Here is a 17,611-nt window from a genome sequence, read left to right on the forward strand (position 1 = left end):
CGACATACGTACCTCCCAATCCTTTCGTCTTGGCAACCATAACGTCAGGTTGTGGTGGAGCAGTCAGAAAATCGTGATTGGCTGCGCTTACTAGGAATGACAGATTCAGCTAACCTTCCTCGTTTTTCGATGTGAGTATCGTGGCCATATGCTCCTGCGGTGTAAGTGAGTCTAGAACAGATATATAAGATGACGAAGGTCGCCTCTCTTTCTTTTCAAAATCATCACCCACATCTCAATCATCTCATCAACTCAGCAATACCACCTCTTCAAAACAACAATACTTCTTCTCAAACCAACAACTATCAACATGCGTTTCTCATCTGCCGCTACACTTGGCTTCGCTGCCACTGCCCTCGCTGCCAAGGAGACCGTCACTGTCTCCAAGCTCAAGATCCACAGCGTCGGAACTCCCATCAAGACCACCCTCAAGAGCGTCTCCTTCACTCTCAACGGCGCTGATGCTAAGAACCTCAAGTGTTCTGCCAAAAACCTCGCCTACCCCACACCCGAGAAGTCTTACTCTTGCGGTGACTCCGACTACTCGTTCCTCATCTGGGAGGGCGAAAAGGAGCAGTTCGGCATCATGATTTACCACGACGTTGGGGACGCGTATGTTTGCATTGATTCGTGATCTGATATTCTTTCTAACTTTTCTATAGCAAGGCTGATCTCCGAGGTGGCCGCGATATCAAGACCAACTGCGATAACAGCCAGGGCAGCGGCCCTGCTGATGAGATTTGCACTCAGGGCAAGCCTGTCTCCTTCAAGATTGATGGCCCTGTTGGTATCTCCCCCAACTAAGCTGTTGCTTCATACTTCGCTACTCCGCTTCTACATCATCATACGATGCAAACTCTATGAGGAATATTCTTTACACGGTCATTGTTTAGACTGGGGATGAGAGAAAACCGTCGGAAGGGGCAAGAAACTCCAGTGATCCAGTTAGTTGTTCTGATTGGCAGGCAGTTCTTTTAGTCAAAATAAACCTTTTTCTGACAAATTCGTATCAATACTATGTGAAACATGATTGCCTCAGAGCCTCTTCGGGAATATGCATGGAGCTCTGACCTTTTGCTAGCGCTTTGGATCCTTTGTTCCTTTGAGGCTTTGCATGCAGGTCCCCTTGCTGGCAACCCCTGCTATCACATGCAACTCCAAGGGTCGCCCATCCAAGGTGGAGAGGTCTGCATCCGACATTTTTCGGATATCTTAGCACGAACCTTGAAATAAATTGACATCTAGAATCAAAGGAAAGCCTATGGATGGACTTCGACGTTTCTGTCCCTAAATCCCTAGCACATTATTTACAGCCACTGCTTGTTACCAAAGTGAGACACGAAAGAGCCACCACTGCCACCGTCAATGCTCGCCTTGTTGATAACAGAAATCACATGTGTAGCCGATTCCTCAGGGGTAATCGGTCCAGTAAAATGTGGTGCGTAAACCTGGAACGCAGAAACCATATCGCGGAATCCCTGCATCTCCTCCTCGGTAACTGCCAAGTCAGTATTTAAAATCGGCTATCGATATGATAGACTTACTGTTTGACAGGTCTTTGGTGGCAACGAGACCCGGAGAGACTGCCATGAACAAGATTCCCTCCTTTCTGTACTGAGCGTCGAATTTGGCAATCGCAATGTTAAGTGCGCCCTTGCTTATGCTGTATGGCGCACCGTCGACGATGGAGAACTGCGTGATGAAGTCGGGGTCTGCCATGCCTGAAGATATGGCGATGACCTTCTTCGCTTGACCCTTGCGGATCAATGGGAGTGCCAAGTTGAAAAGGTGGACGTTGCCGAGTGTGTTGATTTTGAAGGACTCGAGCATGTCCTCCTCCAATCGCTCTGGATCGTCACCCCTAAGATTTGTCAGTTCATGAATTCCTCAGTCAATGCTTCATTCGACTGACAAGGTGCCAATGGGGTTGTGAGCCGACCACTCAGACTGCAGGGCAGCGTTGGCAATGATGTAGTCGAGACTGCCACCAGTGATTTTAGCGGTTTCTTCGATGAGGTTCTGTTCGAGTTAGTCGAAAAAGGCGTTATTAGGTATCGTGATAAGTAGTAACCACCTTGAGAGAAGCAAGTTTCTCAATTTCTCCTTCGATAGTATGGATGTTGGACCTGCCGCTTAGTTCACGCTCGACCTTCTCATCAGTGGCTTTCTTGTTGCGGGCAAAACCAATGATGGTGTTGTTTGGGTCGGCGGAGAGCTGTCGAACGAACTCGAACTATTGAACTTGTAAGAAAGCAGATTTAGATGTAATAGATAGGAGAAATACTTACACCGAGTCCTCGGGAAGTTCCAGTGATCAGGTAAGAAGGCATTTTAAGATAGTATAAGTAAGGTAAGTTGTTATTGTGAATGGAGAATGTGTTTGTCTGTTGGAATAATTCCTCTTCTCAACGGCGACAACCCCATCCTTATATATGCCTTTCTTTGACGATATGCCTGTTCCCAAATATTGGTTTCGAGGATTATTTGTAATTGAGGTGGCTTCTGTTCCTGACGCACCAGGCCTTGTTGGGCGATTTTGAAGTGGGGCCTCGCAAATTCTTGCCTTGCTTTCCTGCCATAAAGTAAGCAGCACCAGTAAGCGGATTTCGGATATTCATTTCGCCTGCATTATTAATTGGATGGAAGAAACCGGTATTCTTGGCATAACCCGGAGAATTGAGGGAAATACAAGGCGCATATTTGTGGTATGAGATGTTTTACGCCTCGACGAAAGATAGAACAAGGTAGCTTCAATTGGAATATTATTAATTAGAATATTGACTAAATAAATGCAGGAACAGACCGATAAGTTGAGCTAAGAATAACACCAAGTTTGTGAACATAGTCCAGGTGGTCGACCGATAAATCGTCCTGTACCCAAGCAAGCTCAAGAATATCCTTTACGGTTGCGATATTTCTGTATTTTCCGTCCTCCATTGTCCTATCCATAAGATCGAGTGCAATCGCTCGCTTCTCATCTTCTTGAGCTTCGAGGCCAAAAATGAGCAACGGCAAGGGCCATTGGCAGGTTGGTAGATGGGCAAGCAACTCGAAAGCCTGCTCGACCCAATCATTGAAACTTTGGTCTAGTTTTAGAATCCCGGCGGACGCACGCCTGAGATATATCAAAGTGGATAGCCGATGAAGTTCAACTGCCATGTTAAACGCAGGCTGTCCGTCGAATTCATTGACTTTCCTCGTGTGATGGTCGCTGATATTTCGTAACTTCCAGTCGAGTATTCGAAGGTAAGTTCTATATTCTTCTGTGCCATGCTTTGGGTCCGAAGACACTGTTACGGCATTGAAGATTTCGGAAAGCAGGTATAGTATCTCGTGTGGGATACCTGAAAGAATTGGCTAAAAAGCTGTCAGTTGATACGTTTTCGCATTGAAGGATAGAAAATGAAATACCGGTCCGCCAGAACAAACGGCTGGATGAAATGTATCGAAGTCAATACTAGACGCGCTATCTCCTTCGAAAGTGAAATCTGGTTTCCAGTGGCGTAAACCAAACCTAGCTATGGTATTGAGGTAGTGTATCCATCCTACAAGTGCTGTCAAGTCCCGATCTGTTTGTATCTCATCTAGAGCCGATGCCTTGATGATCTTGGCAGCACCACAGGCGTACCTGTTTAAGGGGTTTGAAGGTCAGTCATCAAGTCGTAAAGTTCAAACCAACACAATTAAATAATCGTACCATAACCAATGGCTTGTCTTGGTTGCATTTTGCTGAATCTGAAAGTGATATTAGTATCTGAGTCACTGAAACTCCAATGGGTTGGCACCTCTAGAGTACATAGTATGATACCGGCAGCAATATGGCATGCTGATTCTGTCACGCCAATAAAGCCTTGCGTGGACTCAGATAATGCTCTCAGAGCAGCAGCTTTCGGTCGTGCTATTGAGCTTATTGTGTTATCGCGATGGAAGGAAGCTAAAGCAATAACAGACTTTAGCACGGCTGCTGACGAAAGTGTTACATCTGAAAGAGCCATGCGAGTGATAATCTCAGGAACTCTTTGTGCATCTTGTCCGAAACCACTTATCGAAAAAGAAGCTCTCTCTATAACTGCTTAGTGTGAGCTCAATTCGTTCATCCTGGGTAAGTCGACATACAATACTGGACCGAACTGGCGTCTGACGAGCTCAGCTGCGCTATAGCTCCTACACTAGGACTCTTGAGCAATAACAACCCCCCTTCTGGTTTCTCAAGATATCCGGTATCGGAAGTCTCTGGGAATGTCTCAAGCATTTGATCGGACGTTAATCCATATATATGATCTAAAGTCGACACCCGATCATGTAGCCTGACGTCTCTAGAAAAGGCATTGACCCATCGATGATCGGACACCGTGCCTTTCGATCGTATTTGCTTAGGATTGGGCCCGATTATGGCCCGTCGTCGATCATTTCGACGTGGCCAAGACAAACGCAAGCCGTAGCCCTGACACTCTACTCCCAACTTGACGCAGCGATTGCATCTGGGCAGTGCTTGATCACAGCGGACCTTTCGAGCTAACGGGGGTCGTCAGCAGAGCCAATCAACGGTTTCTCATAGGGCAGACCTCGACAGTTTCCACATCCAGCAGATGGCATTTCTAGGAATTGGAGAGGCTGAGTGGAGGTAGCTCGCAGAAAGTTACCAGGAATGACTTTGAACCCTTTGCAGGCATGGCCGATGACAAGGTGAGATTCTCAGATGCCTGCTTTGATCGAGTAAGCAGCCACAAGTGGGGCAATACCGAGTAAGCAGGCGGCGGAGCGACTTTTCCGAGCCAGTCAGGATGGCCGACGGAACAGGGGCAGTGCACCCACCAGCGTAGCCATAGGGTAGCAGATGGGTCTCGGAAGAGTTGTCCTCTAAGGCTTAGGTTACAGAAATAAAATAGTCTAAATGTCTGCCTGAGTATGCAGAAGACGATCAAATTATTCCGTCTCTTATGCTCTTGATAGCTAATTCTTCTGACACCCTGACGGGTAGGTAGCCAGAAGAGAGATGAGAGTATGAAATGGATTACAAAAACGACGCGATAAGGTGAATATTCGCAGTCACGTGGGACTGGCTGCCAAGTTCCAGAAAGATTGATGGAGCCTGATGGACTGAACGAACGCCAGATCTTAAACTTTTACATAAGGGCCGTGGCTCCAGATGTGGTGTTCACAGCAAATGGCAGAGTATCTAAGAAAAGAAAAGGCTAAATGGGTGACAGAAAAAATGTTTTCTAAAGCTTAGGCTACTACAGTAAGGTAGTCTAAATGTTAATCTAAATTAGCATAAAGATGAATAAACTGTTTCGTCTCTTATGTTGATAATAGTTATTTCTTTTAGTATACTGCGGTAAGGTAATCGGAACCTTAATACGTCTAACAATCTACAAGAATTATAATTTAGAGCTAAGTATAGTTGAATTACTAGTAGTTTGATATTATACTTAAAAGACATTCTTTAATAAAAGTCCTCTTCAGCTTACTGCATTAGGTCCAAACTAGGCTAATTGACAGATAGAGTATAAGCAGAGGTTTTAAAGACGCAGTTAGAGCCTGTAGCTGTTAGAATCAGGTACGTAGGAGAAAAGATGTGAATATGAGGCCATGAAGGAGAAACTCACCAATGAAGGGCTCGGTGCCGGCTTGGAAGCTGGTGGCAACATAACTGCTAGGAACGCCCTGGTTCTTCGTCAAGTAAGTCAGGAAGGGGAGTAGATCAGCTTTGAAATTGCCAATGGTAGAGGGTGCGACAAAAGAAAAGACAGTCGTGTCCCCGTTAGGACCCTTAAACAGGCTCCAGGTAGTACCGGCAATAGTAGGCTTTGCGATAGCAGGTTTGTTCTGTTCAGAGATAGGCCCAGCGCCACCATAAGATCCAAGCCAGATCATGATCTCGTACTTGTTAGCGGCTCCCACAGAGGGCGCAAGCCAAAGATCATAGGAGACATCTGAAACCATGCCAGTACCAGTGTATCTTGTAAGTAAGTCAGCGAGGTTACAAAATGCAACGACTGGATATTTATTACCGCCAGGTCCATGTTGTAGGGATCGACTTGATATCAGAGATCTTTTTGTTGATCTTCTCAAGTGCGACATTGGAGTAAGACTTAACCTTGGTTGGGCCCCCAGCCCACGACCAGGTAGAAGTCCAAGCAAAGTTCTTATTGTTGACAGAGTTCAAGGTTGTGCACTGAGAGCCTGAAGTAGCGTCACCCTTTCCCCAGTTGTTGTGGTAAAAGGTGTAACCCTGAGTAGCAACAGAACCGAAAGCATCACACCAGGTTGTGGCTCGCTTCTCGATTGTCTTGGAAGGAGAGGTTGGTGTCGCTGCCGCGAGGGTAGCGACAAATGCGGTCAGTGGGATGCAAAACTTCATTCTTATGGTATTGGCGAAGAATAGATAGTAGTGTCGGGTGATGATAAATAATGGTGGGACTGGTGTAAAATGGACTGGAGAGGGGCATATATAGATAAATAAATGTTCCTACTCCGGGTCTAGAATCTATGTCGGTTGGACGATAATTACGACACCTACGGATAAACTAACCTGAAACCACTTGTTTGTTTAGTTTGTTGGATACGCGTATTTTAAGTTCGTGCATGGATGGCCCTGTGTCAGTTACGAGGCGGATAATTACAGCTCTTCACCTCCTCTTCCTCCTTAAGGATTCTTGCTCACGACGTGCCGCGTCTTCCGTCCTAGTGTCCCGTGCCATCCCTGTAGAAGCGAATTAACCTCCGGCTCATCTGCACTCTCCTTTCCAGCTAGTGGTTCTACATTAACTGGTTAATTACGATGCCAGAAAACGAGTATTCTACTTACACAAGGCTTTATAGCGAACTCTTGCCGGAAAAACCTGCCGAGCTTGATGGCATTGGCCTGCATCTAAACTCGCTTGAGCCTGCTATCATCTGTAAGCAATGTGGTTATGCTATAGGGGCAAATAAGGATCGCGTGTCTCGGCATCTCGGGGAGATCCACAACGTCGATGAAGCAGCCGGCATGGGATTGGACAAGTCGATTCGTCCCTTGAATCTACCGAACGGCCCGGACCCGAGGTGTCTTCGCTTGTGACCTGATGGTAGCGCACCTCATACTTACCTGAAAAGTCTGACGAGCGCAAGGGATTGCAAGGATTGCGGTCTGCGATCATTCGGCGATGTTGTTCTTCAAATACATCTCAGAGACACGAACCCAGCGGAAATAGAGCTTACTAGAAAATCAGGACGATATGGATTACCCGAGTAATGTCACAAGCAAACCCCGAGTAGCTACGAGAACTAGATTGAGATAGGATGAATTCCTTGCTTCCAGGTCTGTAGTTATGACTTAAAGTCATGTTTTCCCTCAACATGAACACTAAATGACATAAGAATTACACAATGGATTCTAGCTACCTTCATAATTTGTAGTTAATTTTGTTACAGCATTAAAGTCTCATATAGGCTGTAAACCAAAAATCTAATGTATCAAGACAATCGACCTGCAATGATATATATGACATATAGGTTCTCGTACAAAGGTATTTCGGCGTCTTGTTTCTTGGGATAGGCACATGTGAATTATGCCGTATCTTTTCTGAACATGATAGAACCACCATTCCAGTGCCCCAGCTCTCCCACATTAGCCCTCTCGACCGTCACAAATCCGTGTCGTTCATAGAAGCTATCAATGCCCTCAAGACCAATTAACCAAGCAGCTACCTCAGCCTTGTCAACCCTTTCCAGCCCATGGTTCAAGAGCATGCTTCCCAAGCCATTACCCTGAAGTGACGGTTCAACAGCCAGCGTGGAGAGGTACCAAGCATCGCGGCGCCTCGAGGTTGTTCGCAGCTTGGGTTCAATATCCGTAAAGACACGTGCAAAAGTTTCAGCTGCGTGCTGATCCAGATTCGGGATGGGGAAGAGTTTGTTGCGAAGCCAGTACCAAGCGTGAATGACGGGCGAGGCCCAGGCAGCTAGAATGTCGGTCAGTGTTATTACAGGATGGTGGAGAGTGTTATACATACAAGGAGATATCCAGCGTTCGTAGAATGACAGCTGAGAGTCGGGTCGCTTCCACCAAGTGAGGCCCACAGGCTTATCGTCAGTCGTCGATGTAAGAACGTGCAAGTCATAGTTAGGAGTCCAGTAGCGCGAATAGAAGAGGCGCGTGACTTGAGCTAGCAGTAACTCTGGATGGGTTTGTCGACCCGGGAATAGAATATCCATGAGTTGGTCTTTAGCAAACGCAGCATTCCAGACCTTGACGACCTCACTCACGTCTGAGTAAAGGCCAGGCCGTACGCGGTATGTACACATCGCCGATCTTTTGTCCATCTCCATTGTTGTTATCAATCAAGAATTATTGAGGTATCGTTTACTTTAAAAGCTTGCGGTTGGTGCGTTATTAACGAAGGCTGTGGTGGGGATGCTATAATGTAACATAATTACAAATCTCCCATGCAGTTGAGCCAGTCAGGTTGCTAAAATAAAGCAGACCAACTGTCATACTAGTCTGGCGATAAAAGAACGAACTATTCTGTCTCTCATTCTCCACACCCCCGATTTTTTGCTCCGCCCGATACGCCCGCAACGCGATGTTGCGGCTGCTTAACAGATGCATGTAGACTCTCTTGTCAGCAAATGAGGTGCGCCGATTGGTCGAGCTTATATTTCGTGGATACCCTGCGCGATGTGATCAAAAGAGCGCCTCTTTCCCCTCAATTAGTTAGAAAAATAGGGATCTCGAAATCCTCTTCTGTATGCTCTGTTCGGTAAAAATAGCTCGATTTGAGATCTCTGAAGTGAGTAACAAAGAGTTATAGCTTGTAAAGCAGTCCTGTAACTGCATACATGCAGTTTGACAGCTTTTGTTAAGAGCACATAGTTTGTGACTCTTGATAGCTTCATTGCGATACGACCAGGTAATGGCGGATGAAAACAGTATCTCTTGCAAACGAAATGTTAGTTTGTGTTAAAAAAGATGACTGGGAGTGTTGGGAGGAATGCCTCCAGATAGCCTTGGACAAACGAGAAACTGATGTGTTCTCGCGATCACGTTCGCTGTGGTGATGATGCTTGTAGGCTACGTTAGTGCTTATGGCTCGCCCCCACATCGGTATCAGTGGCGTTCATTTCCCGCTGAGTAATAGCCCGTAAAGCAGACGAGCGCAATCTTGACGATGTCCGAGATGCGATGGCTTGGACATGTCCGTAAACCGAGCATTGAAAGTATGTAATCCTTGAATAATCGGAATTATCCATACTGGGTCGGTGAACAATAAAAGATTCCTGGGATCACGGCAACTTTTTCATGGATCAAATACGAGAAAACAACCCAATTTACGAAATACTATTATCTGCAAGTTGTTGCCATGACAAGCTCAGGGAACCTATGTCTTTGTGTTACCTGTGGTACGCAATACGATATCCCCTTTGTGGAACGCCCATCTACCTGCCGCATGTGTAATGTATGTTAGCCCTTCGGTAAGCGAATCTGGAACAACTAACATGGTACAGGAACCCCGGCAGTTCGTACCACCTTCTGGGCAGTCATGGACCACCCTTGAGGAACTGCAGACCACCCACAAGAATGAGTTCAAACAAGACCAGAATGACAAGCGAATCTGGTCAATCTTTTCTACTCCCCAGGTGGCCATCGGGCAGCGAGCAGTCTTTATCCAGACCGAGTCTGGCAACGTCCTTTGGGATTGCATCAGTTTGCTGGATCAAGAGACCATTAACTTCATCAAGTCTCATGGCGGTCTTGCTGCCATTGCGATTTCTCATCCCCATTTTTACAGCACACACTTAGAATGGGCGCGAGAATTTGATTGTCCTGTGTATCTTGCTTACGATGACCAAGAGTGGTTAAACAGAAAAGATACTGAGCATCGAAGAATCCTCTTCCGAGATGAGACCCAAGAGATTCTCCCCGGGGTGACCATGATCAAGCTTGGAGGCCACTTCCCAGGAAGCTCAGTCCTCCATTGGAACAACAATATTGTGGGTATATGTAAACTCCAAATGGCATTTTATCAGTTGTGATGCTAATATCCATCGGTTGAGTTTACTGGTGATACTATCGGTATATCTCTAGTAAATGTATCTTAAACATGTATCCCCGAGTTCGGTACTAATAATTGAACAGTCTAGGCTCAACCGCTTGCATCATACCAAAGACCACCAGGTCTTCTTTTTCCACTACGCATTTTCTAACTTTATCCCTCTTGGGCCAACGGCTATGCATCTCATGTGGAACAGACTTCGCCCTTGGCATTTCACAGCGGTGTACTCATTGTTTTTCAGGACAACCGTACGTGAACCTAATGTCAAAGATTTGATCCTCGAGAGCATGCAGCGTCAAGCAAAGCATCAAGAGAACACTGGACACCCATTGCTGGAAGAACAGCCAAGTGCATAACTCATTGGCTTGGCAGACATTCTTACAGATCAGATGGTCAATGTTTTACTAATGTTTGGCTTGGATTCGACGCTTAAGTAGCAATAACGCTAAACAGAATAACTTGCATGTGATAGTTTTGCTTCGTATCTATCTATTGATATTTACACCACATCTTTCTCTCTAAGTGTTTTGCTTCTTTAGAACACGCTGTTCAAGAGATATCACCTTTTGTGGTCAGACCGATGAAGCTTTGATCAGCGCTAATCAGAATGTAATTTGTCGCAAGAAAGTAACCGCTAGCTCAACATGAAGATCTAAAATGAATAGATTACCAGTACCGAGTCAAGATGGATCGCCTCCATGAGTTTACCCGTAAAGAAAAGCCTTGGTGGATAGGCGACGTGTAGATCCGCTCGGTGCGCGGCACGGGGCCTGATCTCGGACAGCCCAACTGTTCCTAAATAAGAGCTTGCAGCAGTTAAGCATGGTAAGTGTGTAGGTAACCAAGCATACGACCTTTGAATAATTGTTTAGGAATCATCAACCCCCTTGCTAAAGAGTGAGTCAAGGGGCGGGCTGACCACTGCGTCAAAAGGGTCTCTGCTTGCTGTTACCAGCTTCTTGGGCTTTGGTCATGATAGGCTCCTGGCTGGTCGCGGTCTTGTGATCTGGATACAATAAAATGGCAAAAAAAGAAATCACCCTTCCAGGATTCGAACCTGGGTCTTTCCCCGATTGTGAACACGGATGAACACACATTAACCGCCCCCTGAAGGGTCGGTACTAAGGGACGCGCTGACCACTGCGTCAAAGGGGGTTGCTCGTTATCGATACCGTCCGTCAGACTTTTAGGCATCATAGAACAATGGCTGGCCCCTTGAATTTAGCTTGTTGGTATTGCATAAAGGCAAAAAGAGAGATCCCCCTTCCAGGATTCGAACCCGGGTCCCTTCCCCGAGTGTGAACACGTATGAACACACGTTAACCGTCCCGCTGAGGGGCCGGTACTAGGGGGCGCGCTGACCACTGCGCCAAAGGGGGTCAGCCGTGTTTCATGTTACCGGCTCTCGGATTCTTAGGCATCATGAGGCTTTGGCCGGTCCCTTATCTTAGCCTGGGAACACATCAAAGGGGCAAAAAGGAAGATTAACCACTCTTCCAGGATTCGAACCTGGGTCTCTCCCACTCACGTTAAACGCTGTAACTAAGAACTACAACCCCAGGGAAGCAGACGGAGTGTGCTACCACTGCACCAAAGAGGGCTGTTTTTGTGTTGCCGGATCTTAGGTCATTCGGCATTATAGCCTTGTGGCTGAATAGGAAATGCAGCATCGAAATAGGTGAAAGGGCAAAATAAGGAGACCCCCCTTCCAGGACTCGAACCTGGGTCTAGACCTCCCCCGAGTTGTAAACTGGTACCCCCTCGCTAAGGAGTGAGTCGAGGGGAGCGCGCTGCCACTGTGCCAAAGGGGGTTTGTATGTGCTGTTGCTGGGTGTTACATCTCTGGCATCATAGACCTATTGCCGGTCATCAAAACCTCGCTAAGCTGCCTGACATCTGACTAATGCACTGCTACGACCTCCCCTAATTCCCTCACGGGCACGGTGGACGATATATCTATTCCTTGTGGTACAACGAAGGGAGCACAGCTCGCCTACACACGCCCCTTTTATTCAATATGGAACGATGATGTCCCGACCATTGTTATTCGCGAGATTTGTCACGGTTGACCACCATGGTAACTCGCAGTCCACAGCAAGGGAAGTCATTTCCAATCATATTTCCAAAACCTCGGAGATATGGTAATCGTCTCGGGGCTAGAAGCGCCTAGATAATGGAGAGGAAGTCTTGCGCCGATAAACATCGCACACAAATGGGCGGACTGAAAACAGGGAATGAAAGCACAAACGGCAGTTCCTACAACCCGCACGTGAAGGAACGCGATCCGCTTTGTTTACTTACGCGTTATCCAGCAAAGTGCGGTCGGTAGACCACTGAAATTCCGGCTCGGTTGTTGGCCAGCTGGCGGACAGTGACAGTGTCAAAGCCTTAACTGCACTTAGAAATGAACCGTCCACAACAGAGCATCAAGGTTCTACTCTTTGGCAGCTAGCATGAGATAAAATTCTTCTTTCTGCCTCCCCTAGACTAGGGTTATCCAATCCCATTCGGTAGACTCGTTGATCATCTCTCCATCCATCATCTTGTAGACGTATGCTTGCCCGATGTATTGGTAAGCGACAACGCCCTCATCTCTCTGAACTTGCTTAAGAATAAATGGCATGTTACCCCCTTTGAAGATACAGATACTGTCCCCAGCTTCCATATCTGGGTGTCCGACTCCAATGATGCCCCTTTCCGCCATGAACCCTCTGCATCCAAAAGAGCTAAGGAGAAATCCTCTTCCATCCCTTGCCAAAGCCTCATTGAACAGCGCTTTTGGGTCTTCATCGCTCTTGATTCGCCTCCGATTGCCGTGAGATTGATAGATATCAGTCGTTATTGTGCGCCACATGGCCTCGGAAAACGTACCACCGAGGGGATAGACGCCATTGGAATCACGTTTCCAAATGGCTACCGTCTCCGCTACATTAGAGTCATCTTCAATGACTGGGCCTATTTTGACAGCTCTATTGATTATGAACCCTCGTAAGTCTAAAGCATCGTTTGAGAATGCGTCCCTAGTCTCGGCCTTGGTCTCGCCGGCTGCCTTGAACATGGCATAAGGGTAGATCCACTCCAGCTCCTTGAACAGGCGTGTCTGATCGATATCGGCCGACCAGTCAGGAACTCAGGTTGGCAGAGTAGGCGACCGCCCCTTTCCAGACACTCTCAGTACAATGTCCAGTGTTCCAAGCTTGTTGATAAAAGCACGACTACTATGCTTGAATGCTTCCTCAACAGGCAAGGTATAGTCAGCCGAAGCGGCTCCATCAGTAAGACCTAGATAAGCAAATATCTTATCTCTCGGATCGGTTGCCGCTCTGTTTCTGAATAAGTTAACAACTTCGCTTACTGGGAACAGCTTGACGCGGTGTCGTCGAGCTTCTCTAAGCCCACTCAATGCGTGCCAAAAGGTGAGAAGGAGTTGATCGCCTACACGACAACAACCAGAATAATCGTGACGAAGCGAATTATCATATGCCTCGGCAAATCTCTCGAAAGATAGTCCAGCAGTTCCACAGATCATGATAGCGTCTTTTGGAAGAACGGCTTCCTGTACAGTCCAAGCTCGATCCCACCACGGAAGTCGAACTAGGCGAGCCAGAGCTACGAACTGCTCCTCGGTTGGATCATGATCCTGGTCACCATCAACGGGATTATAGTGTTTATCATCAGCCAAGAATTCAATGAGGTCGAAGGCAGCCTTTGCTGTTTCCTCTGGAATGATATTTGGCCCTGTATGCTTGTCTTCAGAAAAGTCCCCGATCCAAAGCAACACCCTGTTTGTCCAGTAGTAGATCTTGCTCATGAGATTGACCTGGTGTGACTTCTCGCTATTATCGTTCTGATTGATGCAGATAGCATCAACCCAAAGGCGCCGTTCCTCTTGTGGTAGCCTCAGCCTCCTCAGCGCGTTGAAGAGATTGACAGTGACATTCCTTACCATCCCATCCACCTCAATGACACGGCAAACCTGAGGGTCTCCCCAATGGTATGATAAAGCCTCGTAGTCAGATGTTTCAGTAAGCGGTGTCGTATGCAGGGCACAGCGGATGGTATCCCCCTCATTCCCTGGAAGCAGTCGTAGAATTCGGATGTCTTGGCGTTGGAAGTCAAGCGGCTCATAAAGCAGAGGCTTTGAATCAGCGTCTGGAACCCAGGGTTGAAGTTGAACATCATGTCCGGCAGTTGACATTGTCTTGCAAAGTACCCTCAATGGGTGTGATTCGAAATAAGTGACGTTGACAGTGATGAATGGTGAGTTAGGAATTGCAGAATCATGCTTGGCCTTATAAAAGTCTCCATACGAGCGGGGTAAATTATCAGTGGGGTGGATGGCTTATGCCTTGATCTGACAGGTTGCCAAGGATGGGAAAGTCACTTCAAGGCATGCTGTGAATACAACGCGAGGCCGCACTTTGTCTTCTCACTCGATTATTGTCGAGATTCAACTAACTTTGGTATTCTGATGAAAACGATCTTTCCCACAGCTCTTGTATAAATCCACTTCTATCGCGAGTAGTCGGCCATGTAACCTCAGTAAGAGCTTTGATTGCTTGCGACCAACATGAGATACCCAGCTCCTTACTTTGGCGCCTGACAGCCGTCTGGAAGAAAGAAGTACTAGGGTGAATCGTCAGGTTCTCGTCATCCCTAGACGATGTATGGCAGCCAACCAATCCCATCACTGATAGCCAAAGGATGAATGTCGGATTGTTAGGCGTTCTGCTCTCGGATAAATACAAAGCCATATCTTGGTGAAACAGAGTGACGGTGTACTTATGCATCCGTGGGTCAACAGGCTCAGTTACACAGAGTATGGTCTGCGAGTATATAAGAAACGCAGTAACGACAGCGCCCCAGGGCGCCTCGAAAGAATCTCTCTGCGACCTGCTTATTTCGGAGTCCCCTTTCTTCACATAGATGGACTCCAGGTGTGTACGCACAAACGCTCCCAACATACGCGAGGCGTTTCCTAGTCTCCAGAAGGTGTCGAAACCCTCATCTGCGGATTGAACGCCTGTCGACAAACTGTCCACGCCAGCGGTGAATTGGCGAAGTGGCTGGATGAGGTTATATGCGTCAGCATTGTTTAATTTCGCCCCGTGGGGCAATGGGGTTAAGAAGGAAGGAAACTCTCGAATTCCCTCGAGTTTTGATATCCAAGACTCCAGTGCTTCGGCCTTGTGCCATATGTAGGACATTTGAACGAGCTCTTTGCCAGTGTAGTCTTTCAGGCTAGCCTCACTTTTCCCATGACGACATATACCGATTAGAAGGCTCTTGAGACCGCAAATGTAGGTATACGCCCTAAAGGAGGTTATTGCGATGGTCGAGGGGTAGAGTATCCAGACTTACATGACAAAGTAGCGATTTGTTAACTCTTCGTCTGTCGAACGAGGCCTGAGAGGAGATAGTTCCTCCCCCTTGGCCCTGTTTGTACTTTCGATGATTGCTAAAATGCCACTGACATGGGCTTCCGCCAATAGAATTTGACCGTTGCAAAGCTGATACAATCAGTGAGACTTAAATTCGCAGAGGCCCGGGAAATACCATACCTCTGTAAAGGACAACGTAACCATTTGTCGAATGATACGCGGATCAGGTTTTGGGCTGCCAGTTGAGATCCATTTATTAATGTATTTGATCACTTGAACTCTATGGTAAAAGAAGGTTGACTCAAAAGGTTCAAGGTTTCCATACTGGAAGCAGAAGTGCATTCCCGCTAACAGTATGGTACTGCGTAGCCCAAAAGGGTCGTCTGTTAATCGCGTCAAGCTTTTTCAAGTTAATACGTAGGCCTTGCACTGATCAGAGTAGGATGACACGAACCCGTTGGTAGTAGATACATTTAAAACATTTTTAGGCCCTTGGGCACTGTTGAATACTATTGGAAGTCAGATTAGCTTTCCAGTAATGGTGCAACAACCTTAACTTACGGTAATGGAAAAGTTCGTGGGATCTCAGAGGCATCTCACAGGCCAGTTTATTATACCCTCTATCATCAATTACATTCCCTATTGGGACAGGTATCGGCGTCACTCTGGGGAATGTTATTTGTTGTGATGGCTTTCCAACTTGCCAAGAAGGCTTCTGGTCCCATGGTTGGACCTCTTTTTGCTGCGCTCTTCGCTCTCTCAGCGGCAACGGGACTGGCTCGTAAGAGCATACCCTGCCTGAGCTGACACAGCTATCACTATGCAAATGGTTAGCATACACACCGAGACACCTTAGTGATGTAAAGATACCAAACAGGACGCTGTTCACCGCATCTCTTCCGACGGTTTCGACAGCTTGAACAACCTGTCCTGCTGCGGGTATGATATCGCCGGACACGAGTGGGCTTCTTAGTCAGCTTGTCACCCAGCTTGTCACATAGTTCTTTGTCTTCAGCCATTTTCATTGAGCTACAGAAAAAGACTTGAATGATTGAGGTCAGGATACAAGCCGGGCTGCGCCCCAACCTCGGGTCATGTCAGCACAAGGTCACATTTCATGCTGACTCACCAATTACAGTGTAAAATAACCAATAAGGCGCAAGGGTTTAATCTTATCGCGCTGGTAAAACACGACCATGGATGGAAATGCAATTAAATCATGATTTCAAAAGAAGGCTAGTCCCAATGCACTCGTAAATACGATGTCAATGTCTCATTTGTGCTCCCAACAATCAAAGACTGGTAGGTTTGACCATGTAAATGGCATTCTCCACTGCGACTGAACCATTCTCGTCAATCAGCCACCGAAGCTCACCTACAAACTCTGAACGCTCGACCCATTTGAAGTCTGGGTGGCTGGTCTCCAACACCGGCGCACTCAACCAGTAGTTCTCACCAAACTCAAGAGTCTGAGCCTTCGGACCCCCGGTGAACACTTCCATCCACTTTTCGTCGATTTGCAAGACGCCCTTGAAGTATACATAGAAACCATGTCCCTCCTGAGATCGAAACTGTACTCGAACATCAAGATGCCCTGTGTTTGTCTCAGGGTCGCGCTGAGCATTGTAAGTAAAGCGTGGTGGTAAATGAAAGATCTGCCTACCAAAATCCAGTCGGCGCCTCCAGGTTGAAGCTCAGCCTCAAATCCACCGCCTTTGATATTACCATGTGTCAAGAAGGCTATAATGCGATGGTTGTTTCCTTTGGCTTCCGGAATTACTAGCGCTTTCGCAGGTGATGTGTACAGCCGCATGGTGAAAACGTGTTCCAAAGATGGTGCCATGGTGAAGTGGACGGTTGAAGTATGAAGCTTTCGGTTGATCGGAGAGCCTGATGAAATGCACGATACATTCTTCGCCTTATGCACCTTACTATATAAGCTGTTTGGCTGTCTCACTGAAGTTGAACAACGCGTCGCAGGTGATTATCTTGCCAACCCGCCTCTGTCTGGTAGTGGAAACAATTCTCTGAACGCATCTTATACCTGATTGGACAATCGCCTGCAGTCAGGTGTTTGGTGATTATTTTTGGAGTTTATATGGATGGCCAGGGTCACTAATCAGCATGCGCCAATCGGTGTCCAGGGTGGGAAGACAGTGAGCTTGTCATCTACTGGCGCTATTCATAGTTGAC

At 47.0% G+C, this 17,611-nt stretch overlaps 6 protein-coding genes across 6 annotated transcripts; 2 read left to right on the plus strand and 4 right to left on the minus strand.

Moving 5' to 3' along the window:
- Positions 1 to 310: 310 nt before the first annotated feature.
- Positions 311 to 804, plus strand: FIESC28_01656 (uncharacterized protein; the record flags this gene model as incomplete). The annotated part of the gene is made up of 2 exons (XM_031155806.1): positions 311 to 612; positions 663 to 804. 2 exons carry the CDS (start codon positions 311 to 313, stop codon positions 802 to 804), a joined length of 444 nt encoding a protein of 147 aa, XP_031020284.1.
- A 503-nt stretch (positions 805 to 1,307) lies between these two features.
- On the minus strand, positions 1,308 to 2,330 carry FIESC28_01657 (uncharacterized protein; the record flags this gene model as incomplete). The annotated part of the gene is made up of 5 exons (XM_031155807.1): positions 1,308 to 1,498; positions 1,545 to 1,861; positions 1,913 to 2,019; positions 2,075 to 2,233; positions 2,289 to 2,330. The coding sequence occupies 5 exons, from the start codon at positions 2,328 to 2,330 to the stop codon at positions 1,308 to 1,310; spliced, it is 816 nt and encodes a 271-aa protein (XP_031020285.1).
- A 3,161-nt stretch (positions 2,331 to 5,491) lies between these two features.
- On the minus strand, positions 5,492 to 6,364 carry FIESC28_01658 (uncharacterized protein; the record flags this gene model as incomplete). Its single annotated transcript, XM_031155808.1, has 3 exons — positions 5,492 to 5,541; positions 5,610 to 5,962; positions 6,015 to 6,364. The coding sequence occupies 3 exons, from the start codon at positions 6,362 to 6,364 to the stop codon at positions 5,492 to 5,494; spliced, it is 753 nt and encodes a 250-aa protein (XP_031020286.1).
- A 1,187-nt stretch (positions 6,365 to 7,551) lies between these two features.
- FIESC28_01659 (uncharacterized protein) lies at positions 7,552 to 8,313 on the minus strand (the record flags this gene model as incomplete). Its single annotated transcript, XM_031155809.1, has 2 exons — positions 7,552 to 7,946; positions 7,998 to 8,313. The coding sequence occupies 2 exons, from the start codon at positions 8,311 to 8,313 to the stop codon at positions 7,552 to 7,554; spliced, it is 711 nt and encodes a 236-aa protein (XP_031020287.1).
- A 1,031-nt stretch (positions 8,314 to 9,344) lies between these two features.
- On the plus strand, positions 9,345 to 10,393 carry FIESC28_01660 (uncharacterized protein; the record flags this gene model as incomplete). The annotated part of the gene is made up of 3 exons (XM_031155810.1): positions 9,345 to 9,440; positions 9,490 to 9,975; positions 10,121 to 10,393. 3 exons carry the CDS (start codon positions 9,345 to 9,347, stop codon positions 10,391 to 10,393), a joined length of 855 nt encoding a protein of 284 aa, XP_031020288.1.
- Positions 10,394 to 12,519: 2,126 nt separating this feature from the next.
- On the minus strand, positions 12,520 to 17,261 carry FIESC28_01661 (uncharacterized protein; the record flags this gene model as incomplete). Its single annotated transcript, XM_031155811.1, has 8 exons — positions 12,520 to 13,122; positions 13,393 to 14,189; positions 14,629 to 15,350; positions 15,399 to 15,547; positions 15,599 to 15,818; positions 15,873 to 15,927; positions 16,794 to 17,034; positions 17,082 to 17,261. 8 exons carry the CDS (start codon positions 17,259 to 17,261, stop codon positions 12,520 to 12,522), a joined length of 2,967 nt encoding a protein of 988 aa, XP_031020289.1.
- Positions 17,262 to 17,611: the final 350 nt, after the last annotated feature.

The sequence above is a fragment of the Fusarium coffeatum genome (genome assembly GCF_003316985.1).
Source record: "Fusarium coffeatum strain FIESC_28 chromosome Unknown BRIP53273_contig_39, whole genome shotgun sequence".
Classification (NCBI taxonomy): domain Eukaryota; kingdom Fungi; phylum Ascomycota; class Sordariomycetes; order Hypocreales; family Nectriaceae; genus Fusarium; species Fusarium coffeatum.